This window comes from Schistocerca nitens, chromosome 9, assembly GCF_023898315.1.
Source record: "Schistocerca nitens isolate TAMUIC-IGC-003100 chromosome 9, iqSchNite1.1, whole genome shotgun sequence".
NCBI lineage: Eukaryota > Metazoa > Arthropoda > Insecta > Orthoptera > Acrididae > Schistocerca > Schistocerca nitens.
The window spans coordinates 472,834,593-472,862,527 of NC_064622.1; the positions used below are offsets into that span (position 1 = coordinate 472,834,593).

The following is a 27,935-nucleotide window of genomic DNA, read 5'->3' on the forward strand; positions in this document are numbered from 1 at the left end:
GTCCATGGCTGTCATACCTGTCAAGATGCAGCTAGGTGATATGCTCATTCGTGATGTCAAGAGGGAGTACCATTAATTCTAAAGTATTTGTGAACATAACCAAACCCAAGAAGCGCATCCGGCAACTTCAGAGCCATAACGACCCAGGTGATTGGTTCAACATGATAACGCTCACACATTATCAAACAGGGTTGGACAGAGTTACCCTATCCACCCTACAGCTCTGACCTAGCTCACTCATGCCTGCTACCTGTTTGCGCCATTAAAGAATGCCATTCACGGAAGACATTATGAAGATGACAAAGAGGTGATGTGCACATTGCGGAAATGTCTTCATGACCAGAACGAGGAATAGTACTGACAGGACAGGCACACATGTTCTTGGCTCTTGCTGGATGAAGACCATGGAATGGGAAGGAGACTGCATGGACAAATAGGGAGTGAAGAAGAAATTTCATTCTTTCTTGTGTGTGTGTGTGTGTGTGTGTGTGTGTGTGTGTGTGTGTGTTTCACTGTGTTGAATAAATAATTGTTGAAGAAAAGAAATGTGAAGCATAACTTCGTAGAATACATCCAAGAATTTCAAAAAGAGAGTACACAACTATTATATTTTCTGAATGAACTTTGGTGCAAGACTGAAAATACTCTTAGTTTTAAGTTTAAAAGTTACTGAATTGTGAATGAGTATGATAGAAAGATACACAAGGCTGGTGGTGTAGACATTTATGTTGGAAATAATGTTCAGTGTGAAAGTACTGATCATGTTTATTAGCTCGCTGTGGAGATGGCCTCTGAATCAGCAATAAACTTGTTGTTGTTGCTGCTGCTGCTGCCGCCTTCAGTGCGAAGACTGGTTTGATGCAGCTCTCTATGCTACTCTGTCCTCTGCAAGCCTCATCATCTCTGCAACCTAAATTCTTTTGGTATTTGATTACTATATTAATCTCTGTTTCCCTTTAACCCATCCCCTCCCCAAACAGCATTCCCTCCAATACAAAACTGGCGATTCCTTGATGTCTCAGAATGTGTACTGTGAAGCAACCTCTTCTTTTAGTGAAGTTGTGCCACAAATTTCTTTTCTCCTCAATCCTTTTCAGTACCTCCTCATTAGTTACACAATGTACCCACCTAATTTTCAGCATACTTTTGTAGCACATGTCCAAAAGAACATACACAATGGATTCATATAATTGATTCGCCTCAAATGGCGATGAATCCACCACTTTAAGTGTGGATGCAAAAGTATGTCCAAACTCCTGTGGGTATCTCCGAGTAACGAGCACCGAGGACACAGACAGAGACTGTGGGTAGGTGGCACTTGGCAGGAATGTGGGTCAGCTGAGAGAATCTGCGCAGTTACGATAAACACAGAGTACGGGTGGCGTAGTGGTTAATGCAACTGCTCCCAGGTTTGAATCCTGGTCTGGCATACATTTTCGTCTGTTGCCGCCGATTCCGTGTAAAGACCCGATGCATCTGGCATCGACTGCCCCTTCCCCTCTTTCCTTTCCCTCCCCACCACCTCCAATTTACATAACACACTTAAATCTATATTTGATGTTAAACTTCTCTTCTTTAGAAACGTTTTTCTTGCATAGCCATCATACAGTTCACATACTCTCTACTTTGGCCATCATCAGTTATTTTACTGCCCAAATATCAAAACTAATGTACTACTTTTAGTATCTTGCTTCCTTGTCCAATACCCTTGGCAACGCCTGATTTACCCTTATTTTGCTTTTGTTGACATTCAACTTATACCCTCCTATCAAGACACTATCCACTTCATTTAACTTCTCATCCAAGTCCTTTGCTGTCTCTGACAAAATTACAATTCCATCAGCAAACATCGGTTTTTGTTTCTTCTCCCAGAACTTTAATTTCATCTCCATTTTTTTTTTTTACTACCTGTTCAATGTACAGATTGAATAACACTGGAGATAGGGTACAAGCCTGTCTCACACCCTTCCGAACCACTGCTTCCCTTTCATACTCCTGACTCTCACAACTGCCATCTAGTTACTGTACAAATTGTAAATAGCCTTTCTTTCACTCCCTGTATTTTCTCTCTGCCACCTTCAGAATTTCCAAATGTATTCTAGTCAACATTTTCAAAAGTTCTCCTTAAGTCTACAAATGCTATAAACATAGATCTGCCTTTACTTAACCTCTTCTATTAGAATTCATAGGGCCAGTATCGCCTCGCATCTTCCCACATTTCTCCAGGATCCAAACTCATTTTCTCCAAGGTCAGTTTCTAAGAATTATCACATTAGTATTTTCCAATTATGTCTTATTAAACTGATTCAGCAATATTCACACCTGTCAGCACAATCTTTCTTTGGAATTTGAATTATTACATTCTTCTCGTAGTCTAAAGGTATCACGCCTGTCTCAAATGTCATGCTCACCAGGTGGAATAGTTTTGTCATAGCTGGCTCTCCCCAGGATATCAGTAGTTCTGGAACAATGTCATCTACTCCAGAGGCCTTGTTTCAACTTTGGTCTTTCAGTGCTCTGTCAAAGTCTTCTCACAATGTGAGACCTTAACTTTTCCCAGCGAATTGAATGTTGAAATAACTTACAGGTTTGCTGCTGGGTGACGTCTCACATTGTTTACCTCTACAGGGGGGAAATGTATCGTTGCTTGCGGAGGTTGGATAAACTTTGCAGCAGTAGAGTAATGTTGAATGTGCATTACTGTTTTATTGAAGTGTCAAAATCATAGTGCGGTTCCAACAATTGCTAAGGTTGTGCATCATATTAATTCTCCTGCCGCCAACTGCATCAAGCAACGTGCTGGTTTAGCTTTTGTTCATGAAAGAATCCACTATACTCGACGTCAATTAGATTTTGTTTCTAAGGAATTATTTCAGCTTCATTTAATGATGGCGTCTAATGTTTCTGAATTTTCTCGGGATTGGGTGGATGGTGCCTCTTGGTCGTAGTCTGACTGGGAATTTCAATCTGTAACTGCTCGTCATTGGCGAAGCTTGAACGTTTCCTTGGCTCAGTGTCTAATTTTAATTCTCGACGTTCTGTGATCAATCTCACGGAGAAAACGTTGGATGACGCAGCTTTGTCTGTGCTGGGGAAAGGTTTGATTTTTGCACCAACACCTAAGAGTTTTCCAGTCGTTGATTTTATTAGTTCTATTGCACAGGCTGTTTATAAACTACCTTCCGAGGCTGAGTAAGAGGTTAGGAGGGAAGCTTGTCGTGTGTTGACTGGGGCCCGTCCACCCAAGTGTAACATTACAGCAGCTGAGGCAGCTGCTTTACGTTCACTCAGAATGGATCCTGATATTGTTATTTTACCTGCGGACAAGGGAAATGCCACCGTTTTGTTGAACAAGCACGATTACATTCAAAAGATGCAGTGTCTACTTTCTGATTCGGTGTATCGCAAAATCAGTGCTGACCCTACTAAGAATGTTGAGAGAAAGACTAATAACCTTCTGAAGAAAAGTTCTTTGTCACAGGAGACTATCAAGAGTCTTAATTCTTACTGTGCTGTACCACCTAGATTATATGGCCTCCCTAAGGTCCATAAAGAGGCTGTCCTGTTGAGGCCTACTGTTTTTAATATTGGTGCTCCGACATATCGTGTAGCTAAACATCTTGCTAGTTTGTTGAGCCCACTAGTAGGAAGGTGTGAACACCACATTAAGAACTTTGCAGATTTCTCACATCACTTGCAGGGATTGCGTTTGAATGATTCTGATATTTTAGTCAGTTTTGATGTGGTTTCTCTTTTCACTCGCATTCCTCTCTCTGATTCGTTGCAGCTAATTAAGGTTAAGTTTGGTGTCGAGTTAACAAATTTGTTTCAACATGTGCTGACTTTCACTTACTTTTTATTCAATGGTCAGTACTACGAACAGACTGATGGAGTTGCAATGGGAAGCCCATTGTGGCCAATTTGTTTATGGAGGACTTTGAGGAACATGCATTGGAGTCAGTGACCTTGAAACCTGCATGGGTTTCCCCCCCCCCCCCCAGATGTATAGACGATACTTCTGTTGTTTGACCTCATGGTAGTGAGAATTTAAACCGGTTTTTGGAATACCTGAATTCAATCCACCTGAATATTCAGTTCACTATGGAGGTGGAAAAGAATGGCTGCCTTCCCTTCCTTGATGTGTTTGTCAGAAGGAATACTGATGGTACATCGCGACATTCTGTTTATAGGAAGCCTACTCACACTGACTTGTATCTGTGAGCTGCTAGTTGTCACCATCCAGCTCAGCGTGAAGGAGTACTTTATACCTTGGTTCACAGGGCCCACGTTATCTCAGACCCTGAAAGTTTGGCAGCTGGGCTATCACGTCTCGAAGTCACCTTTCGTCAGAATGGTTATAGTGAGAGGCAGGTCAAACGTGTGTTGCGCCATCAGCCCTCTGTGAAACGGGTGAGTGACGATAGCAACGAAGTGGCACCTAAGTCTACGGCCATTTTGCCTTACGCAGGAAGCATTTCCAACAGGATTGGCTGCATTTTGCGGAAATATGATGTGAAATGTGTTTTTTGACCACCTTCTGAGATTAAGGTCCTGTTGGTGTCCTTAAGAGGTGATCTTGGTTTGTGTAAGGCTGGTGTCTATCGTATTCCTTGCAGTTGTGGCATGTCATATATTAGTCAGACAATCAGGACTGTGGAAGACTGGTGTGTTGAACATAAGCGTCACACACGCTTACAACAGCCGAGCAAATCCGCTATTGCAGAACATTGCCTTGACACCGGTCATCCCATGGAATACAACAATACGGAGATTCTGGCTTGCACGTCCAGCTATTGGGATAGTGTTATTAAGGAGGCTGTTGAAATCAAACTATCAGGCAACCTTATAAACAGAGATGGTGGATTTTGTTTAAATGCTGCTTGCAATAAGGCTTTGTCTCTCATAAAAAAACAGATGGACAGAATTAGTGCTACCTCACCTGTTGATTAAAAGTCACTATCGATACTTCTGATGTTGGTTATCTGTGGTTGTGTGTTGATTCTGCGGGGTGGTATCTACCTTGTTTCTACTCTGTGAACTGAGGTATTAAATTCCGTTGCACATTGCTTCCTCCTTGCAGTTGTGCCTTGAGAATGGCAGGGTTTGCTCCTGTCGAAATATCGGCGGTGGTCGAAGACGTCACCTGGCAGCAAACCCGCAAGTTATTTGATCTTCTCACAATATCATACCTACGATCTCATCTCAATCTATGTCCTCTTCCATATCTATGACCTTACCCTCAAGTTCATTTGCCTTATACAGCTCCTCTATATATTCTTTCCACCTTTCAGCTTTCGCTTCTTTGCTTTATACTGTTTTCCATCTGAGCTCTTGATATTCATATAGCTGCTTCTCTTTTCTATGAAGAGCTCTCTTTAACTTTCCTATAGGTTGTATCTATCTTTACCCCAGATGTTTTAATCTCCTCATATTTGTACTCTAGCCATGACTGCTTAGTCATTTTGCTATAAAGCTAGTCAAAAGGAGTTTAATAATAGTTGGCTTGTACATGTCACCAAACAGTCATGTAGATTAATTACTTCGACGTTTAGAAGAACTTCTGTATTAACTCTCAACATATAAAAACCAGAATGTACTAATAGCAGAAATGAACATAGATTCTGTATGCTATAATGTAAATTATCTTAGGTATTCCAGCTTGTAACAGTGCCATATAACCATGTCCATATAAATAGGTCATCAATCAGAATAACACTTGGCTTACAGACTTGCATTGATCATGTTACAAATTTAAATAGATGGTGAAAACTCTCTTTCAGATCATAGAGCTCTAGCCATCGAAATTAATACGGAACACAAACTTGTGGCACATAGTGACTTGCTCACTTACAAATAAAAACTGCCCATAATAGGATTATGGAGGACATTGGACACACACACTGGCAGTGGACATATAAATACTGTGTTTTTAACAAAATATTTAACCAGACTTTTAATTGGGCATTGGTATGTCCAATGGCAAAAACATTAAGAAAATCACACTATATATAAAATCTTAAAATTCCTCCAAAAATCACATGTTAAGGGAAGACATGAAGGACCCATATACAATGAAGAGCCAAAGAAACTGGTACACCTGCCTAATGTCACGTAGGGCCCCCGGAAGCACGCGGAAGTGCCACAATGCGACGTGGCATGTTGCATGGGCTCGACTGAACTAGTGCTGGAGGGAATTGACACCATGAATCCTGCACAACTGTCCATAAATCTTTAAGAGTACGGGGGGGTGGAGATTTCTTCTCAACAGCATGTTGCAAGGCATCCCAGACATGCTCAATAATGTTCATGTCTGGGGAGTGGAAGCCTTTAAACTCAGAAGAATGTTCTTGGAGCCTCTCAGTAGCAATTCTGGACATGTGGGGTGTCACACTGCCCTGATGGAATTGCCCAAGTCCATCGAAATGCACAATGGCCACGAATGGATGCGAGTGATCCGACAAGATGCTTAAGTACATGTCACTTATCGGAGTCATGTATAGACGTATCAGGGGTCCCATATCACTCCAACTGCACATGCCCCAAACCTTTACAGAGCCTCCACCAGCTTGAACAGTCCCCTGCTGACATGCAGGGCCCATGAATTTATGAGTTTCTCTCCATACCTGTGCACGTGCATCCACTTGATAGCATTTGAAACGAAACTCGTCCAGCCAGGCAACACGTTTCCAGTCATTAAGAGTCCAGTGTTGGTGTGGACAGACCCAGATGAGGCATAAAGCTTTGTGTTGTGCAGTCATCAAGTGTACACAAGTGGGCCTTCAGTTCCAAAAGCCCATATCGATGATGTTTAGTTGAATGGTTTGCATGCCGACACTTGTTGATGGCCCAGGAATGAAATCTGCAGCAATTTGTGGAAGGACTGCACTTCTGTCATGTTGAATGATTCTTTTCAGCTGCCATTGGCCCCATTCTTACACAGTCTTTTTCCGGCTGCAGTGATGTTGGAGATTTGATGTTTTACCGGACTCCTGACATTCATGGTACACCCGCAAAATGGTCGTATGGGAAAATCCCCACTTCATCGCTACCTCGGAGATGCTGTGTCCCATCGCTCATGCATTGACTATAACAGCAAGTTCAAACTCAGTTAAATCTTGATAACTTGCCTTTGTAGCAGCAGTAACCAATCGAATAACTACGCCAGACCCTTGTCGTCTTATATAGGCATTGCCGACCGCAGCGGCTTATTCTGCCTGTTTACATATCTCTGTATTTGAATATGCATGCCTATACCAATTTCTTTGGCACTTCAAAGTACAATTCTGTCAGCATGCCTCCTCTATAGAGTTCAGAAGCAACTTGACCAGAAAACTGTTGAGTACCAAGCCGAATTGAGCACTCGTCAAAGTTGTATAGAACAAATATTCTTGTCATTTTTATCTGTTTTCCATTCCCTTAGTTGCTCTAAATTCGTGGAGGTATGTAACATCTATGCAACTAAATGAAGGCAGTTTGTTTATTGCCATACACGTTTCACTTCTTTTATTTGAGAAGCACCATCAGTGGTAATTTCCAGCACTGTTCACACGTGTGTGGACCTAGAGATGTATTTGTTAGTCTTCATACTCCAGCTGGCCGATTTCTGGCATTCTTTCATCCATATTTGTCACATCACATATTTCACTTTCACTTTCCATTTGGTGATCAACATATGTGAGTTGCATAGACGGTACATACCACCACGACAAATATTCTGTTTAAAAAACAACATTAAAATACACATCACTAAGGAACAGCCTTATCATATGCTCCTTAATGCACAAGGCATAGGATTCAGTAGATCGGAAATCTCTATCATCCTTGAAGAATATGGATTCGGCCTGGAAACCTTGAATCTGATCAAAAGAATACTCACCAACACAACTTCCAAAGTAAAATTCATGGGTGAGCTGTCAGAACCATTTCTGATCAGAACTCATTATTGACAGGGCAATGGACTGTCTCCTATCTCCCTTAATCTGCTTTCGGACAGAGACAAACAAAATTGGGAAAAAGAAAATAGAAACAAAAACTACTGAAAACCTATATGACTTGGAAGACCTAAAGAATGACTGAGCGAGGTGACGCAGTGGTTAGCACACTGAACTCAGATTTGGGAGGACGACGGTTAAATCCCGCGTCTGGCCATCCTGATTTAGGTTTTCCGTGATTTCCCTAAATCATTCCCAGCTAACACCAGGATGGTTCCTTTGAAAGGGCACGGCCGAATTCCTTACCCGTCCTTCCCTAATCCAATGAGACTGATGATCTCGCTGTTTGGTCTCCGCCCCCAAAACAGCCCATAACAACAACCTAAAGAAAGACATCCAAATTTCGTGTCTAGCTTTCAGATACAATCTGCAGACAGTGAGACAACAGAAATTAAATAGACAAACTTTCACAGAATGGACTAAAAGAGTTGGCTCAAAACCAAATGGAAATTACGGTTGAAATTTCAGGGAAACAAGGCATGAATAGACAAAAGCAAACAAAGCAACAAGATCTTCAATTAAATCACATAATTGAAGTCCATCTCTAAGTGGGTAGGAGAGGTCAAAAGATATAAACATCATTTGAAGAGAGACTACTACTTATATATATATATATATATATATATATATATATATATATATATATATAAAAATAAAAATAATAAAAAAAAACAGAAATTTATAAGAATCTAGAGACTACAAAAATCTGAACTACTTTTTAAAGTACCTTTTAACTTATCGCAATTGGAAAAATAAACAGAAAAAGAAGAACCAACACCAGATAAATTTAACTGCCTCACACAGTTCTACAGATATGTATCAATCGTTTTGTACTCGTACGCACATTTTTTTTATGAACAGATAGTGTCACTCCTCACACACTGGAAGTGAAAATGAAACAATGACTGAAATAAAATAATATTGACAATGACAAAGGGACTTGAAATCACTGTAACTTAGAGGTCACAGAGCAAATGAAAAACGAAACATTAAGTATCCTACAGCCTTATTAGACTTGTTATTTTGTTTGATGGGGCAACAAATGGAAAACAAACCATAACGATGAGAGTCTTTCACAAGGCTGTACAATTTCAATAGTGCAACAGGCCAGTACTACAGGAGAGTATCAATATCAGGCAGTTTCATTAAATTGTATATGAGTCGTGGAAAAATATTGCTGTTTTGAAGAGCATGCCACAGTGCCTTGTGTGAAGCAGTCGCCCTCCGTTTCTGGCTGTGGCGCTGCTGTGGTAATCACAGCTTTGGTGTCTCCCTCTGGTGGAAAAGGGGAAAGGTTGCCTGTTGACGTGCATTTAAGGCGTGCTATGAGCTCGCGAGTGAGTCAGTTGCTCAGCCGGCTCAGTGTGGGGCAGTCAGTCCGGAGTGCTAGTATGTGTTAGGCCGCCAGTCTGATCGAGTTTGTTCAGGCAATAGTCATTGGCAGTTTGATCGATCGGTTGGTCGGTCATGCACTGAGACACAAGATGACTTGTCCATCTTGAGCTTCGGCGCATGCGAGGTCGCCACATCAGTCCAGTGGGCCGCGCCATATACCAAGGGGTAGTGGCTTCGCGGCTGACACGAGAGCAACAGGAGCCAACCCACAACATTGGTCTGGCCGGTGCGAGGTGTGATATCGTGAGATGGGAGATCGGCGTGCCTTCCTGCGTCTACTGAAGTAACTGGCAGCGGACGGTTCGGGAGAGCGTTTTGGGGGTGCTGCGCCAGGTCTTTGCCAGACATTGCAGTTTATTAGAAGTTAAGTGATTCATGATATGTTGTTTCATTTACTTGTTAAATTCTACTTGTTTTCTTGGTCAGTCTCTCGTCCCCAGCTTGCTCGTCTGTCTCTCGTCCGCATTTGTTAGGCAGATAGTGTCTGTCTGTCTGCTTACGTTACAGTGCCTCTGTCATGTTTGTCAGATTCGGTGTTAATGAATTTATTGCTTTAAGTGTAACGGCCGAATTCCTGAAATACGTTTTTATCTTGCCTATCATCTTGAGAGGCGGTGTATGTGTAATGTAGAGCATGCTTGGCCAACCTTTTATATTTTATGTAAGACTGCATTTCATTGGTTTTTATGTAAATGGTTATTTTAGTATATAAAGTTGCCACCCTTCCACCGTAAGTCTTTTTAAAAATCAAGTTGCACCTTTGGTGGCAAGTTAATCTTTTAATGTTAGTGTTTTGTACCATTTCCATCCCTCCTACGGGGTGCATAGTTTATGTGCTTGTGTGTGTTGTTAAAATTTTTAGTTTAAAGTAACCTGGTGTGTTGCAGATTTGCACCAGTGTAGTCTTTCAGAGGTTGTTGTGAGCAGTCGTGACTACGGCCGTGTTAAAAGGGAGTGGCAAGGTTCTCAGCCCGAAAGCTCATTCTGTCAAAAAATTTGTTCTTTCTGCCTCTGAATAAATTGTAACTTGATATTTAGAGGGTGCTTTCTGATTATAATTTTAAATCTGCCAAAAAAAAAGTTTTATGAATAAAATTTCCATTTGTTGAAAGAATTTGATTCATTTTCATCAGCTACCCACTGGCAACTACTTCCACGCTCACATGGTGTGATTAAATGTTTTAATGTTCTTGATGAATCGCTAGTAAATAAAGTAAATTCTTAAGAAAAAGTTTTGAAAGTAAATTCACGGTTCAGTATAATTATCACTGTCCTCTCAATTAATATGGGGACAACAAAGAAACAATGGCTGGCCAACAACCACTAAGTACTGCTCACAGACACACATTGGAGAACAAACTGAAATCTTTAACAATGTAAATAATAAATTTTATGCTTATCCATTACGGATATTTTAGAACCGTCACTGTATATTGAATGTAAATAAGTTATACACAACTGCAACCAGTCACTTTTTTGAATAATAATGCTTTATTCCATAAACCGGTTTTCAAACCTTTTCAGGTTCATCTTCAGATGGTTTCGGGAGGATCCGGGAAGTTACATCATTACTGGTAGTAGCATAATGCTGGGTGCTGATTCTATGGCAGAAAGATGGGTCACGCTTCAATGTGTCACCATGACTATAGCTTATCTGTCGATATGGATGTAAATTTAGTTGTTACTTACTGTGACAGTATAGGCGGCTTTTTTCAGATCTGTCTGCCTCCATTTTGATGTCCAGAACACTTTCACATGAACTATATTAGTTTACACTTTACCAGCATCCAGCATGCGCTTTACAACTGTTGCTTGTAACAAAGATCTTGACGGAAAGATATGGCATAACCTACTTTGTACAGAGGTGTAATTTGTTGTTCTTTACATGTGTTAAAGTCGATATAAGGACAAGTATTTTAATGGCGATAACACGAGAGCACGAGATAAAATAAATAAATTACTACAAGAACAAATTTCAGGTGATCTGATATCTTATTTCTACTTGTATATTACAGGCAAGTTTTTTTTATATAATAGCAATTAACATGTTTGGCATTAACATGAATCCCAAGGAATCAATAATACACAGGGTTATTGTATCTGCAGTGAGATGCAGCTGTCTGTATGACTAGGGCCTGTGTATTTAAATTAATAATAAATCTTCAGATGAACTGTTGGCTTATTTCTGTTGTTACGTTAACATGATCTGGGGTATTATCAAGAGCAGATTCTGTTTATTTTAGCTAAAGGTACATGTATAAGAGTTCTAGTGATTGTAATGGACTAAAGCTGTTTGTATGGCTGTACATTTAATATTTAAAAATCATGAACAAAAATTCTTTAACTGTTGACTTATTTTTATTCTAACAGTAGAGTGATCTGGGATATTGGTAGAGGCAGCTTCTGTTTGTTCCAGCTAGAATTAATATGTATAAAGTACTGATTTATGTTAGCAATGGAGAGCTTTAACATTTAGAGATATGGTACAGGTCTTATTTTGTGGTAGTATATTACATTGACACCGGTGTGGTTAGGATGTAAGGAGAGGGAGGGGGTGGGGGTGGGTCAGTGGGAACGGAGGGGGGGGGGGGTTGGGGAGCTGGTGTGGGGTTCGTTGGGTGGTTACTTGTTTTGAACTAGCAGATCTTCAAAGTTCTGAAGGAAAAATTTGTTTCTCAGTTCAGTTTGATCATTGAGTAGGTAGTCAGGTGCTGTATTTGTGTAGATAAATATTTCAATTTCTTCAAGAAGGTCAAGTATTGTGCCTTTGTTGGCAAAATGTAGTATTCGGAGATTCTGTTCTATGTTGTTTGCAGAGTGATTGTGTTGGGCAAGATGTGAAGCAAAGCTGGACTTGTTCAGGTTGTTGAGACGGAGTGCATCAATGTGTTCTTTAAATCTTGTTGTGAAGCTTCTACCAGTTTGTCCAATGTAGAAGCTTGGACATGAGTTGCAAGTGAGCTTGTACACACCTGACTTTTGTGGTTTTGGTGCTGTGTATGATTTTATTTTGTATTTTGTTGTTGGTGAAGAAACTTATTTTTATGTTGTATGTCTTGAAGAGGTTGGCAATTTGGTGAGAAATCTTCCCTAGGAAAAGCAGGCTAACAAATGTGGTTTTCTTGTTTGTGGGTGGTTGTTCAGCAGTTGGTTGATTTAGTTTTGCTGTATGGATTAGTTTATCTATTATTGCAGGGTTGTACCCATTGGTGGAGGCAATTGATTTAATAATTTCTGTTTCTTTTTGTCTTTCACTTGTGTCCATTGGGATTTTAAGCATGCGATTAACCATTGTTCTGAAGAATGCTTTTTTATGTTGGTCTGGATGGCAAGAGGATTTGTGTATGGTAACATTGGTGGTTGTTGGCTTTCTGAAAATTTGAAATTTATGCTTCTGATTTTTATTTGAGATTGTTATATCAAGATAGTTAATGCTTTCTGGTGTTTCATATTCTACTGTGAATTGGATTTTATTGTGTATTTTATTAAGTTTTTTGGCTAGATTATCTATTTCTTCTGTTGCTCCATTGAACAGAATGAGTGTGTCATCAACATAGCGTTTGTAATAAAGCAGCTTATCTTTTAGTTGGGTTTGAGACCTGAAAAAGTTATTTTCAAGGTTATTGATATATAACAATAAATTTTTGACAGTATAATGTAACTGGATAGATAAAAAATCTACTCACCAAATGGCAACAGGAGAACACAGATTTAAAGAAAAGGTATTACATATGCAAGCTACCAGAACCTGTGGCTCCTTCTGGCAGAAGGGTTGAAGGTGAAGGAAAAGGGACGAAGAAAAAGGACTGGAGAGGTTTAAGAGACAGGACAGAGTTTGGAAAAGTCACACAGAACCCTGAGTCAGGGGTAACTTACCAAATGGGATGTCCATCATCCTGTCTGGTAAGTCTCCTCCGACCTGGGGCTCTTACTTATCTTCCTTCCCCTTCTACCCTTCAGCCAGAAGAAGGAGCCACTGGCTCCAAAAGTTTGCACACATAATACCTTCTTTCTGATTGTGTCCTGCCGCCGCTTGGTACGTAGATTTTTTTATCTACCTAATTATATTAAACTATATCTTTAGACTTTGCAACACTGAACTCCTTTCTTAGGGAGGAAGGGGGATAGATTGGTGAAGGTGAGAAAGAAGGAGAGGTCATTCAGCTTGTTGAGGGGAGGGAAAGACGAAGTGGAATTCTCAGACAGTGGTCCAAATAATAAATAGATGATAAACAAGAGTACCACACAAACCAAGAAGGTCAGAAAAGAGGTAAAGATATGGAAACGAAAAAATACTTGAGACAATTCTAAAATAAACTTCCACTTTATACAAGAACCATAAAGAAAATTTTATTTAACAAATAAAAACCACGAGTGCTGTGTAACCGTGCATAATAGTTTATATTCATTCAACAATTAATATCCACCTGTCCCAAAAATGAATTTCAGAAATCTGTGCACATTCAACAATGTTATTCCTGATTATTCTGGGAGAACTGGTTTTGACCACAGTTTTTAACAGCAAATACATGCTGTTACAATGACCCACTGATCAGAAAACTGATCAGGTGATTGGAAGTTTCAAAAACAGGATCTTCAGTCACCTCAATAACGTATAAAAAAACCTGCCAGCACACCAAAATATGTAGAAATTTCAAAACAGGATTTTCAGTCACCTCAATAACGTATAAAAAAACCTGCCAGCACACCAAAATATGTAGAAATTTCAAAATTATAATTTAAGAGCTTGCATTTTTGTACAAAAACATTTAATCACCTTTAACCACAAAACAGAAAGCAAGTTAAAGCAACAGAAAATCCTGGATGCAATAACAACAGTACTATGAAAAGGACAGACTGCTACTCACTATATAGAGCATGTGTGCGAACCTACACACCCACGCCCACATGCACCCGTGCACACTGCGTATCTCCCCCCCCCCCCAAAAAAAAAAAAAAAAAAAAAAAAAAACAAACAAACCTGTGGTACAAGAATGAGCACCAGCATGGCACCATCCTATGCCAAAATATTGAAGGACCATCTAGAGAAATCCTTCCTAACCACTCAGAATACCAAACCCCTCACCTTGTTCACGTTCACTGATGACATCTTCATTATATGGACAGAGAATGAAGACACCCTATCCACATTCCCCCAGAACCGAAACACCTTTTCTCCTATTCACTTCACCTGGTCCTCCTCAACCCATCTAGCCATCCCATACCCCTACAACAGACCTAGATGCAACAACTATCCCATACATCCTCCCACCATCACCTACTCCAGTCTGGTCACAGGCATCACCTATTTCATCAAAGGCTGTGCTACCTGTGAAAGCTCTCATGTGATATACAATCTACGCTGCAACCACTGTGCTGCATTCTACACAGGCATGATGACCGACAATTTGTTTGTTGGCACAAGCAGCCACTGACAAACTGTCACCAAGAGTCAGTGTGCTTCATTTTAATGACTGCATCACAGCCTGTGCCATTTGAATCTTTCCTACCAAAGCCAGCTTTTCTTAATTGTGCAGGTAGCAACTCTCCCTGCACTATATCCCACATTCCCAAAGCCCCCCCCCCCCACCCCGAGATCAAATTTCCCTAGTCCCTGTTCTTCATTCACCTATCCCCACCCTTGCTCCCACTTCAACACTACACAACATTCTATTCTACAAGTGCCATCAGTAATCTTTTTCTCTTCTCTACTTCTACTCCTTTTCCGCCCCCTTCCCACTCCCCCAAACCTTCTGCCTGCACCTAGCAAACCTACCCTGCCACCATCACATCCCTGCTTGCTCCCACAAGCAGCACTACTTTCTCCCCCACCACTACCCTCCTTCTACTTCTCCCCTCCACGCCCTAGCCTCCTCTTTATCCCCACCACTTACAGATTGCTTCTCCCATCAGGTGCAGTTACTCCAGTCCAGCCTCAGTGGTTGTGTGGTTTTGTGTGTGTGTGTGTGTGTTTGTGTTTCAACTTCAGAAGAAGGCCTTTTGGCCAAAAGTTCAAATGTGTATGTCTTTCTGTTGGGTCTATCTGCAACTCAAAATCTCCTCTGTATAGTGAGTTAACAGTCTTATCCTTTTCATGGAATTAAAACAAGTTTTAACATATAATATACAGTAGCTTATTTCTGTATAGGTCTATCAAGAAAAAAGCAACTATCTCGGTACAATGTAAGATGCCGTAGCTATGTGTCAAATGAGCTGTTTCGGGAGTGATTTGTGCACAGTTTCATGGGAGAAACTGGAACAGTAAGAGTGAGATAGTATCACAGGTATGTCACTTTTAGTCAACAAGCACTGACAAACCTTTACTTCTGGTCAGTGATGATATTGGTAGGTATATTAAAACAGCGGCAGGTTTGATTCCCTGGCAATTATTGTGCCTCATGGCTGATGTAACCCAAGACAGAAAAAAGGTCAGCATCAGTCATTATCTCATCTGCATTTGAGTGCAGATCTACATTTCAGCTAACAGTGCATCTGTCAACAGTGCTATAAAAACATATAACGGCATGTAACTGCACAAATGGCATTTTGTACAACTGTGACATGGTACTTGGTTGGTGTGGTTTTCCAATGTCTCATTCCAGTGTTATTTTGTATTTACAACACTGAAGATAGCTGCATTGTTAGATGAAATTTAGATCTGCAGTAAAATACAGATGATATTACGGCTAATGCTGACCTCCATTCTGTCCTGGATTAAAACAGTGTATACCATGGGTGAAAAGACATACAAAGTACACAAGCTACTTATAACTGCCACTATGCACATTATCACATCTCACTGTCTTCCACTTGAGTGTAAACATCCCCCCCCCCCCCCCAATTCCCAATTACTGCTCCAACAGAAAGCAAATCAACCATATGTTGTTAATTTATCACACTATTAATTCGCCATCCCACTTTGCATGATTTTCTTAACTATTGAGTCAATAAATAGCTGAGAGCACTTTGTCCCATTAAATCTTAAGGAGGGGAATTCTGAAAGGATCATAACTGTAAATTCTCTTTCTCTCTTGTGCACAGAAACAGAGCAATGCACAAGTAGATAATGAAACCTCAGGGTTTGCAGAGGAAGATACTTATAATAATTAATTAAATTAAGTAATTGCAATGCCTTACAGCATGTATTACTTGGAAATTTTATGATAAGTACTCTAAACATTTTAAATAATTGCTTCGATAAAGAATGATTTTTATAAACTGGTCGTTTTTATAAATTAACAGTGTAGGAATGTGACTTTGTTTACCTTTTAATCTGAAAATACTTCACTGTTCTTGGAAACCAAATCAAAGAAAACACAAGGGTGATTGTATCCAATATTGTGTTTATGTTTTATGGTGAGATTCTGTGCACGACTCACATGTCGACAGCCTGTCCATAGCCATCAGCGTCGGGGTACATAGCCGAGTTCAGCAGCTCGGGAGCCAAGTAGCCAGGTGTTCCACATATATCTATACACATGCAACAGGAACACAGACTAAGGGAGTCAGGCAGTTCATTATTACAGGAAGGATACAAGCAATAATTTTATACTGATTGTGCTGCTCAGTTAACAGAGAACAACAAACACTGGTGGTGCCATCTGATCATTAAGAATACCAATTTAGTCATTTTGATTTCTGCAACACCTCAGAATAAATTTTCCTCATTGCTTCTAATAAGATGAAATAAAGAATTAAAAGTGAGAAACTAATTACCATCACACTATAAAGCTTTATATAACCATTAAATGACTAGTTGACAGTGGAAATACACAGGAAGCATAATTATTAGCATTTTAGTTTCTTTCCTGTAGCATTTGGTACAAGAATAAGAATGTAATAAAGTAAAGAAGAATTACCAGTTTCCATTTTCCTGAATCATTTAAGACTGTTCATTGGATTAGAAGAAACAAGTTCTCTTGCTCAACAAATGTGACATTTCACACAGTATCAATGTATCAGCTCCAAACACAGCCATGTATGTTTTGGGCAACTACTCGGCATCTCTCGCTTTTGACATACAAAACCTCATTAGAGACTAACACAATTTCTCTTTCCTCTTCTTTGCCTCATCCTCAATTTCGTTTAACCAATTGGTCTCAAAAAAAAAAGTAATATTTTTGATTTTATGTCCAACTTATCAAATGCATTGTAGCATTTTCTAAAAACAAAATCAATTAAAATACAAAGGCACCACTGATAATTAGTCAGTTTTGGATCAGACTGAGGAAATAAAAAAAGGCAAGTAAGAATTTGTATTTTATCCAAAGGAAATTTGCAATCAAGAGGTATCTCATACTAAGGATAGTATTTTCATGAAGTTTAAGGAAAACAGTACACTATGGCCAAGACTGCCTGGTTTGAAGGGAGGAGGAAGAAACTCAGTTGTTCCTGCATCCACTGTAAGTTAAATCAATAGATAAAATGGACGAATCCAAATTTTTATATTTAATGTGCACCTGAAAAATAGCTTACTTCTCATAAAGTGTAAGATTTTTATCTGGAGATGATCATTATTGCTATAATTATCAAAAATATTTTTTTATTTTTCCAGAAAATGAGTTTTGACATTCTCACATGCCCATCCTCGGATCCACGTGCTACACAGGAAGGACGGAAGGAACGAAGACTGGGTTTAACGTCCCATCAACATCGAGGTCTTTAGAGACAGAGCACAAGCTTAAATTGTGTCGAGGATGGCGAAGGAAATCGGCCGTGCCCTTTCAAAGAAACCATCCCGGCATTTGCCTGGAGTGATTTAGGGAAATAGTGGAAAACATAAATCTGGATGGCTAGAAGAGGGCTTGAACCATAGTCGTTCTGAATGTGAGTCCAGTATGCTAATCATTGCACCCGCTACCTCCCTAGGTTCTACACTGGAGGAACATGCATTGCCACTAACATTTTGGATAACTATGACTCCAAATGTATATCATTCTCAATTACAGAGTAATAAGCATGCAGACAGCTACTGTCTGTTGATCCCTGAATAGTTGGCATTGGTGGGAATGGAGCAGATGGAGATGGAACAAAGACTTGCGTCTCAAGTACTTCAACATTAAAAGGGTTGGCTTCTACAACTAACAACTAGAAGTTCAAGACTTTAAAGTCTATGGGGCTGCTGAATAAGATTGATATAGTGCCCCTATCACAGACTTTTGTTCCAGATATTTCTGTTCACGACTAGGAATCGGGGAGGGGGTGCTATGACATATTTGGTAAAAGCTCACTGCAGCAGTTCTGGAGATGAAACAGGAGACAAGTTAACCACAGCAGACACTTACGACAGACAAAGGGCACTAGATAGGGAAAAATCCGCCAGTTAAAACTGAAACTGGTATTTTTGTTCTGAATAACTGGTATTTTTTGGTATTTGTTTGGTCTACTTTACAACAGGTGGTTTTTATTTTTACTAAAAAAAAAAAAAAAAATCAATTAGCCATAACAGCAGTGCTAAAATTTTTAGTTTTTCTTAAACATTTTCTTAAAAAGTAATTTATATTCATAAAATTTGCATTGGTTTGAAATACTATGTTATTACAGAAAATGGGAAAACTGATCAGTGCTATTTTAATAACAATGCTGACAGAAACAAGCAACAACCATATGCTGTAAGAATTGGTACAGCACTGCCGAGATAATAATATCCCCATTGCTGTGTGTTGTGGCTTAAGGTACACGTGTACGTGCAGTGTTCAAGACTTGCCACCACCCGGTCTACGCGGCAGTCTCTCACTGTTGTCACCAGATATCCATTGCATTGCAGAATGGCACCAACTGTTGTATGGAAATATGGAGTGATGTAGCAATGAAGAACAATGTTTCATTTGCATTAAAAGATTAAAGATTTGTCTGCCATTTCTATGAAATAATAAAAGAGGGTGGAAATAAGGGTAACAGCTATAAATTAAAAACTTAACAAAAATCTGTTCATAGTATACAACAAAAATATAAAGTAGCTGGTCTGCTGCCTGTGTCTACATAATATGCCTGTATCTGCTTGCAGCCCCCGAGAACAAACAAATTAACAAAAAAACAAAGTTGTTCGACCTCAGTTTTTACCCTTTAGCACTGACTATTTGTAATGCCTAATCAGTGATATGATTCATGATTAAATGATTTTTTGAGCAAGTTTCAAAAAATTAGAATCAACAGCAGAATAATGGTGATTTTTTTGTAGTATCCAGCCAATTATCACTTTTGGAGAAAAGGGGCAAATGGCGGATAGACTAAGTTTTCTTTTATTTGCCTATTGGATTTAATATTTTGACTGAGACTGAGAAAGTCAAAATTTTTTACTCTTTATCTGATTTCTATGTTTATTACTGGAAATAATAGGAATAAAAAACCAAAAATCAGTTATTTTGAGTGATTTTAACACCCAGCTTAAACTGGCATAGAGAAAAACCAGTATAAGTGAAAACTGGTTGTTTCAGCAATGACCGCCATCCCCAACGACAACACGCAGAAGTACCAGAAGCAGATCTTTAAATGCCGTCAAACTAGTAAGCAGGCGAAAGTTGAAAGCAGGACGGCGACACTTATCCAAACACAAGGGTGGAGATTATTCTGAAATTAATCAGACCTAGTGACGACATTCCGGGCAAAGAAACATCAATGTTTCAGAAGATTCAAGAGTATTACAACACATCTCTTGCACCGTCATGGCTCACACAGGAACACACTGCATTGCTCTTGTGGCATCCTCATTATATTCCTGAAGTAAAGAAGAGGATGGCAAGGACATCAGCCTGCAGGCTTGATACCATAAATCAACTGCAACAACATGTGATCAACATGGGCTGCACTCAGCACACTTCCGTAACCATGTCGCTATCCTGAAGGACTTTAAAGTATACAACCTATTATATTAATTTTTAATTTAAGTGCATGTCTTTTTTTTAATGTGAAGCTCCTGCATTTTACTTTTTAATTTGGTTTTGATAAAGAGGTAACACAAATAAACCGGTGGTTCTAAATCTGAACATTTACATTACATATACTGGTTCAAGTATATGTACCAGTGCGTTGACGGTTGTGTAAGTTCCTGCTCTTATATGAAATAAAATAAAATGATTACAAAAGTGTTTATCACTGGAAGTGTGCAACAGCATTGGATGATTTCTTTCTACATTTATGACAAATGAAAGAACAATTTAAACAGCTACACAAATAAGGGAATTCTTTCTGAACTGCTGAATCAAAGAATGTTGACATCTTTCTATTTCCAGTGATTTTTTCAGGATCTAGAAGGTAAATTACTACAGCTATGATCACGATGTCAAACCTACTACAAAAGGTTTGATGAAAATAAGACCTGCAGTATGAAGGTCTGTTATACATGGGATTCACATCATGTTGTTATGAAAACTTCAAATCACGTCGTGAGTTACAGGTTAGCCCTTGTGAGTTACAGGTTAGTCATGCATTTATGATCAGTGCTGAGAAAAATACAGCATTTTATAGTCACTCACTAATTTGTAGCACCTTGCCTTTCTCATCCTCATACAAAAAGGGCTACAATTTTAAACAAAATCAGATTATAGGAGACAACTCAAAAACAAACTCTGTTTTAGAATGATACTTGACAGCATAATAAAAATATCAGATTACAATAATAGTCACAAGAATCTCAGCCATTCAAACAATCTTCTGATTTCTAGCACACAGCTGCTTCACCACTGGGGTTACTGAATATGCCTGGCTGTGTGTCAGGGAGATGGAGAGTGGGATACTTTGTTCATTCTGTAGCACCAATATTTTTTCTTCCCCTTCAATGACAAACAAAATTTTTGTGCAAGGACACAAATGCCTGGGTTGTATGACAATATTTAACGCACTGCAGATTACGGAAGCTGCCATGTTTTTTCTGTATTATAATTAATTTTATTAGTCTTCAATTCCATAATGGTACTTTGACATCTACTTTCTTTTCCAAATTCTCCTGTTAGTTTCCTTTCATATAATAATTTATATATATATATATATAGAGGGAAACATTCCACGTGGGAGAAATATATCTAAAAACAAAGATGATGTGACTTACCAAACGAAAGCGCTGGCACGTCGATAGACACACAAACAAACACAAACATACACACAAAATTCAAGCTTTCGCAACAAACTGTTGCCTCATCAGGAAAGAGGGAAGGAGAGGGAAAGACGAAAGGATGTGGGTTTTAAGGGAGAGGGTAAGGGGTCATTCCAATCCCGGGAGCGGAAAGACTTATCTTGGGGGGAAAAACGACGGGTATACACTCGCGCGCGCACACACACACATATATCCATCCACACATATATAGACACTAGCAGACATATTTAAAGACAAGAGTTTGGGCAGAGATGTCAGTCGAGGCAGAAGTGCAGAGGCAAAGATGTTGTTGAATGACAGGTGAGGTATGAGTGGCGGCAACTTGAAATTAGCGGAGATTGAGGCCTGGTGGGTAACGGGAAGAGAGGATATACTGAAGGGCAAGTTCCCATCTCCGGAGTTCTGACAGGTTGGTGTTCGTGGGAAGTATCCAGATAACCTGGACGGTGTAACACTGTGCCAAGATGTGCTGGCCGTGCACCAAGGCATGTTTAGCCACAGGGTGATCCTCATTACCAACAAACACTGTCTGCCTGTGTCCATTCATGTGAATGGACAGTTTGTTGCTGGTCATTCCCACATAGAAAAATGGCTCTGAGCACTATGGGACTCAACTGCTGAGGTTATTAGTCCCCTAGAACTTAGAACTAGTTAAACCTAACTAACCTAAGGACATCACAAACATCCATGCCCGAGGCAGGATTCGAACCTGCGACCGTAGCGGTCTTGCGGTTCCAGACTGCAGCGCCTTTAACCGCACGGCCACTTCGGCCGGCCCACATAGAATGCATCACAGTGTAGGCAGGTCAGTTGGTAAATCACGTGGGTGCTTTCACACGTGGCTCTGCCTTTGATCGTGTACACCTTCCAGGTTACAGGACTGGAGTAGGTGGTGGTGGGAGGGTGCATGGGACAGGTTTTACAACGGCGGCGGTTACAAGGATAGGAGCCAGAGGGTAGGGAAGGTGGTTTGGGGATTTCATAGGGATGAACTAACAGGTTACGAAGGTTAGGTGGACGGCGGAAAGACACTCTTGGTGGAGTGGGGAGGATTTCATGAAGGATTGATCTCATTTCAGGGCAGGATTTGAGGAAGTCGTATCCCTGCTGGAGAGCCACATTCAGAGTCTGGTCCAGTCCCGGAAAGTACCCTGTCACAAGTGGGGCACTTTTGTGGTTCTTCTGTGGGAGGTTCTGGGTTTGAGGGGACGAGGAAGTGGCTCTGGTTATTTGCTTCTGTACCAGGTCGGGAGGGTAGTTGCGGGCTACTCCAAATCCCACGCCACTTTCCTTGATGTTGACCTCCATCTGTCCAATGGCCAGCTTCACACGTCTGTCCACATCAAACCCACCAACAAGCAACAATACCTCCATTATGACAGCTGCCACCCATTCCACATCAAACAGTCCCTTCCCTACAGCCTAGGTCTTCGTGGCAAACGAATCTGCTCCAGTCCGGAATCCCTGAACCATTACACCAACAACCTGACAACAGCTTTCGCATCCCGCAACAAACACTGTCTGCCTGTTGGTAATGAGGATCACCCTGTGGCTAAACATGCCTTGGTGCACGGCCAGAACATCTTGGCACAGTGTTACACCGTCCGGGTTATCTGGATACTTCCCACTAACACCAACCTGTCAGAACTCCGGAGATGGGAACTTGCCCTTCAGTATATCCTCTCTTCTCATTATCCGCCAGGCCTCAACCTCCGCTAATTTCAAGTTGCCGCCACTCATACCTCACCTGTCATTCAACAACATCTTTGCCTCTGTACTTCTGCCTCGACTGACATCTCTGCCGAATCTCTTTGCCTTTACAAATGTCTGCCTGTGTCTGTGTATGTGTGGTTTGATATGGGTGTGCGCGCGCGAGTGTATACCTGTCCTTTTTTCCCCCTAAGGTAAGTCTTTCCGCTCCCAGGATTGGAATGACTCCTTACCCTCTCCCTTAAAACCCACATCCTTTCGTATTTCCCTCTCCTTTCCTCTTTCCCAATGAAGCAACAGTTTGTTGCGAAAGCTTGAATTTCGTGTGTATGTTTGTGTGTCTGTCGACCTGCCAGCACTTTCGTTCGGTAAGTCACATCATCTTTGTTTTTATGCACACACACACACACACACACACACACACACACACACACACACACACACACACACACACTTTCCTGCGATACATAATCATTTAATGATCGAGTGTCAACTTAAATGAAACATTTAAGTAATGAAGTAGAATTTTAACAGAAATTATGGACACTTTTCACACAGAACCATACAACTGCTGGTTATTCAACATAGGGTCAATCCATTTAAAATCATCCAATATGAATAAAATTTGTTGCTCAACATTTTTGATTTTCTTGATTTCTTTATCATGAGTTCCCTATAGGCAGGCATTCACAAAACACTGTTTTAAAAATTTTTATAAGTTATAGTTTTTTTCTGGCAGCAATTTTTACAATGGCGGTTGGGCAAATTTTAGTGGAAATCGACGTTTGCGGAAAGTTTAATTGCCAAGTTATTTTAAAAGATATCAGAATAATTCAAAAACCAGTGTGCTCAGCATGAAATGAACTTCAGGCATAATGTTTTTTAATTTTTCTATCATGCAAGAGAGTCACTCAAACTCTTTCTGTAAAGACTCTGAAAAAATTTATCAATCTTCACTTTTTAAGGCCTTCAATTTTCATGAAGGAACTCATTAATAATATGTTATATCTGTGTTGTGTACTTACATAACTAAATGCAGTAAAAGTTGCAGTCCTGAGAATGCACCCCTGTTTTTTCTAGAGCTTTTCAAAAATGGCCAAAACCCTTCTAACGTCAATTTTCGCAGGCCAATATCTAAAAAGGGACTGAATGAAAACAAGTGAAAATTTTACAGAAGGTTCTTTATTCTCATGGGACTGTTGTTGTTGTTGTTGTGGTCTTCAGTCCTGAGACTGGTTTCATGCAGCTCTCCATGCTACTCTATCCTGTGCAAGCTTCTTCATCTCCCAGTACCTACTGCAACCTACATCCTTCTGAATCTGCTTAGTGTATTCATATCTTGGTCTCCCCCTACGATTTTTACCCTCCACGCTGCCCTCCAATACTAAATTGGTGATCCCTTGATGCCTCAGAACATGTCCTACCAACCGATCCCTTCTTCTGGTCAAGTTGTGCCACAAACTCCTCTTCTCCCCAATCCTATTCAGTACCTCCTCATTAATTATGTGATCTACCCATCTAATCTTCAGCATTCTTCTGTAGCACCACATTTCGAAAGCTTCTATTCTCTTCTTGTCCAAACTAGTTACCGTCCATGTTTCACTTCCATACATGGCTACACTCCATATAAATACTTTCAGAAATGACTTCCTGACACTTAAATCTATACTCGATGTTAACAAATTTCTCTTCTTCAGAAGCACTTTCCTTGCCATTGCCAGTCTACATTTTATATCCTCTCTACTTCGACCATCATCAGTTATTTTGCTCCCCAAATAGCAACACTCCTTTACTACTTTAAGTGTCTCATTTCCTAATCTAATACCCTCAACATCACCCGACTTAATTCGACTACATTCCATTATCCTCGTTTTGCTTTTGTTGATGTTCATCTTATATCCTCCCTTCAAGACACCATCCATTCCGTTGAACTGCTCTTCCAAGTCCTTTGCTGTCTCTGACAGAATTACAATGTCATTGGCAAACCTCAAAGTTTTTATTTCTTCTCCATGGATTTTAATACCTACTTCGAATTTTTCTTTTGTTTCCTTTACTGCTTGCTCAATATACAGATTGAATAGCATCGGGTTACAACCCTGTCTTACTCCCTTCCCAACCACTGCTTTCCTTTCATGTCCCTCGACTCTTATAACTGCCATCTGGTTCCTGTACAAATTGTAAATAGCCTTTCGCTCCCTGTATTTTACCCCTGCCACCTTCAGAATTTGAAAGAGAGTATTCCAGTTAACATTGTCAAAAGCTTTCTCTAAGTCTACAAATGCTAGAAACGTAGGTTTGCCTTTCCTTAATCTATCTTCTAAGATAAGTCGTAAGGTCAGTATTGCCTCACGTGTTCCAGTCTTTCTACGGAATCCAAACTGATCTTCCCTGAGGTCGGCTTCTACTAGTTTTTCCATTCGTCTGTAAAGAATTCGCGTTACTATTTTGCAGCCGTGGCTTATTAAACTGATAGTTCGGTAATTTTCACATCTGTCAACACCTGCTTTCTTTGGGATTGGAATTATTATATTCTTCTTTAAGTCTGAGGGTATTTCGCCTGTTTCATACATCTTGCTCACCAGATGGTAGAGTTTTGTCAGGACTGGCTCTCCCAAGGCCGCCAGTAGTTCCAATGGAATGTTGTCTACTCCGGGGGCCTTGTTTCGATTCAGGTCTTTCAGTGCTCTGTCAAACTCTTCACGCAGTATCGTATCTCCCATTTCATCTTCATCTACATCCTCTTCCGTTTCCATAATATTGTCCTCAAGTACATCGCCCTTGTATAGACCCTCTATATACTCCTTCCACCTTTCTGCTTCCCTTCTTTGCTTAGAACTGGGTTTCCATCTGAGCTCTTGATGTTCATACAAGTGGTTCTCTTATCTCCAAAGGTCTCTTTAATTTTCCTTTAGGCAGTATCTATCTTACCCCTAGTAAGATAAGCCTCTACATCCTTACATTTGTCCTCTAGCCATCCCTGCTTAGCCATTTTGCACTTCCTGTCGATCTCATTTTTGAGACGTTTGTATTCCTTTTTGCCTGCTTCATTTACTGCATTTTTATATTTTCTCCTTTCATCAATTAAATTCAATATTTCTTCTGTTACCCAAGGATTTCTACTAGCCCTCGTCTTTTTACATATTTGATCCTCTGCTGCCTTTACTATTGCATCCCTCAAAACTACCCATTCTTCTTCTACTGTATTTCTTTCCCCCATTCCTGTCAATTGTTCCCTTATGCTCTCCCTGAAACTCTGTACAACCTCTGGTTCTTTCAGTTTATCCAGGTCCCATCTCCTTAAATTCCCACCTATTTGCAGTTTCTTCAGTTTTAATCTACAGGTCATAACCAATAGATTGTGGTCAGAGTCCACATCTGCCCCTGGAAATGTCTTACAATTTAAAAACTGGTTCCTAAATCTCTGTCTTACCATTATATAATCTATCTGATACCTTTTAGTATCTCCAGGGTTCTTCCATGTATACAACCTTCTTTCATGGTTCTTAAACCAAGTGTTAGCTATGATTAAGTTGTGCTCTGTGCAAATTTCTACCAGGCGGCTTCCTCTTTCATTTCTTAGCCCCAATCCATATTCACCTACTACGTTTTCTTCTCTCCCTTTTCCTACACTCGAGTTCCAGTCACCCATGAGTATTAAATTTTCGTCTCCCTTCACTATCTGAATAATTTCTTTTATCTCATCATACATTTCTTCAATTTCTTCGTCATCTGCAGAGCTAGTTGGCATATAAACTTGTACTACTATAGTAGGTGTGGGCTTCGTATCTATCTTGGCCACAATAATGCGTTCACTAAGCTGTTTGTAGTAGCTTACCCGCGTTCCTATTTTCCTATTCATTATTAAACCTACTCCTGCATTACCCCTACTTGACTTTGTGTTTATAACCCTGTAGTCACCTGATCAGAAGTCTTGTTCCTCCTGCCACCAAACTTCATTAATTCCCACTATATCTAACTTTAACCTATCCATTTCCCTTTTCAAATTTTCTAACCTACCTGCTCGATTAAGGGACCTGACATTCCACGCTCCGATCCGTAGAACGCCAGTTTTCTTTCTCCTGATAACGACATCCTCTTGAGTAGTCCCCGCCCGGAGATCCGAATGGGGGACTATTTTACCTCCGGAATATTTTACCCAAGAGGACGCCATCATCATTTAATCATACAATAAAGCTGCATGCCCTCGGGAAAAATTACGGCCGTAGTTTCCCCTTGCTTTCAGCCGTTCGCAATACCAGCACAGCAAGGCCGTTTTGGTTATTGTTACAAGGCCAGATCAGTCAATCATCCAGACTGTTGCCCTTGCAACTACTGAAAAGGCTGCTGCCCCTCTTCAGGAACCACACATTTGTCTGGCCTCTCAACAGATACCCCTCCGTTGTGGTTGTACCTACGGTACGGCTATCTGTATCGCTGAGGCACGCAAGCCTCCCCACCAACGGCAAGGTCCATGGTTTGTTTAACTCCCTAATGAAAATTGCAGCTGGCAAGTAGTTATAACTGAAGTTTTAAATCTGTATACATGGAGAAACATTATTACGTGTATACTGTACGCTAGTGTAGTACAACAAATGTACCATTAATTTTAAGAATTAGAACTCTTACCAATTGCTATCTCTGCCCATTGTAATTTAAAAGTAGAAATACTTGATCATTTATTGTATGTAATGATTTAAACATCATTTGACCAATGTCAAGTGTAATAATTTCAAGCTCTTGTTTGCTAA

The 27,935-nt window shown here is 40.1% G+C and overlaps 1 protein-coding gene across 4 annotated transcripts in view; it reads right to left on the reverse strand.

The window, feature by feature from the left end:
- Positions 1-27,935, reverse strand: part of LOC126202927 (phosphorylase b kinase gamma catalytic chain, skeletal muscle/heart isoform) — a 137,925-nt gene that overhangs the window by 67,622 nt on the left and 42,368 nt on the right. The window contains exon 5 of one of the 4 annotated variants that reach the window (XM_049937017.1): positions 16,766-16,856. The exons of the other annotated variants lie outside the window; for them this stretch is intronic. Within the exon in view, the coding sequence (XP_049792974.1) occupies positions 16,766-16,856 (91 nt within the window). The remainder of the gene's footprint in view (positions 1-16,765; positions 16,857-27,935) is intronic. 4 annotated transcript variants of the gene reach the window in all.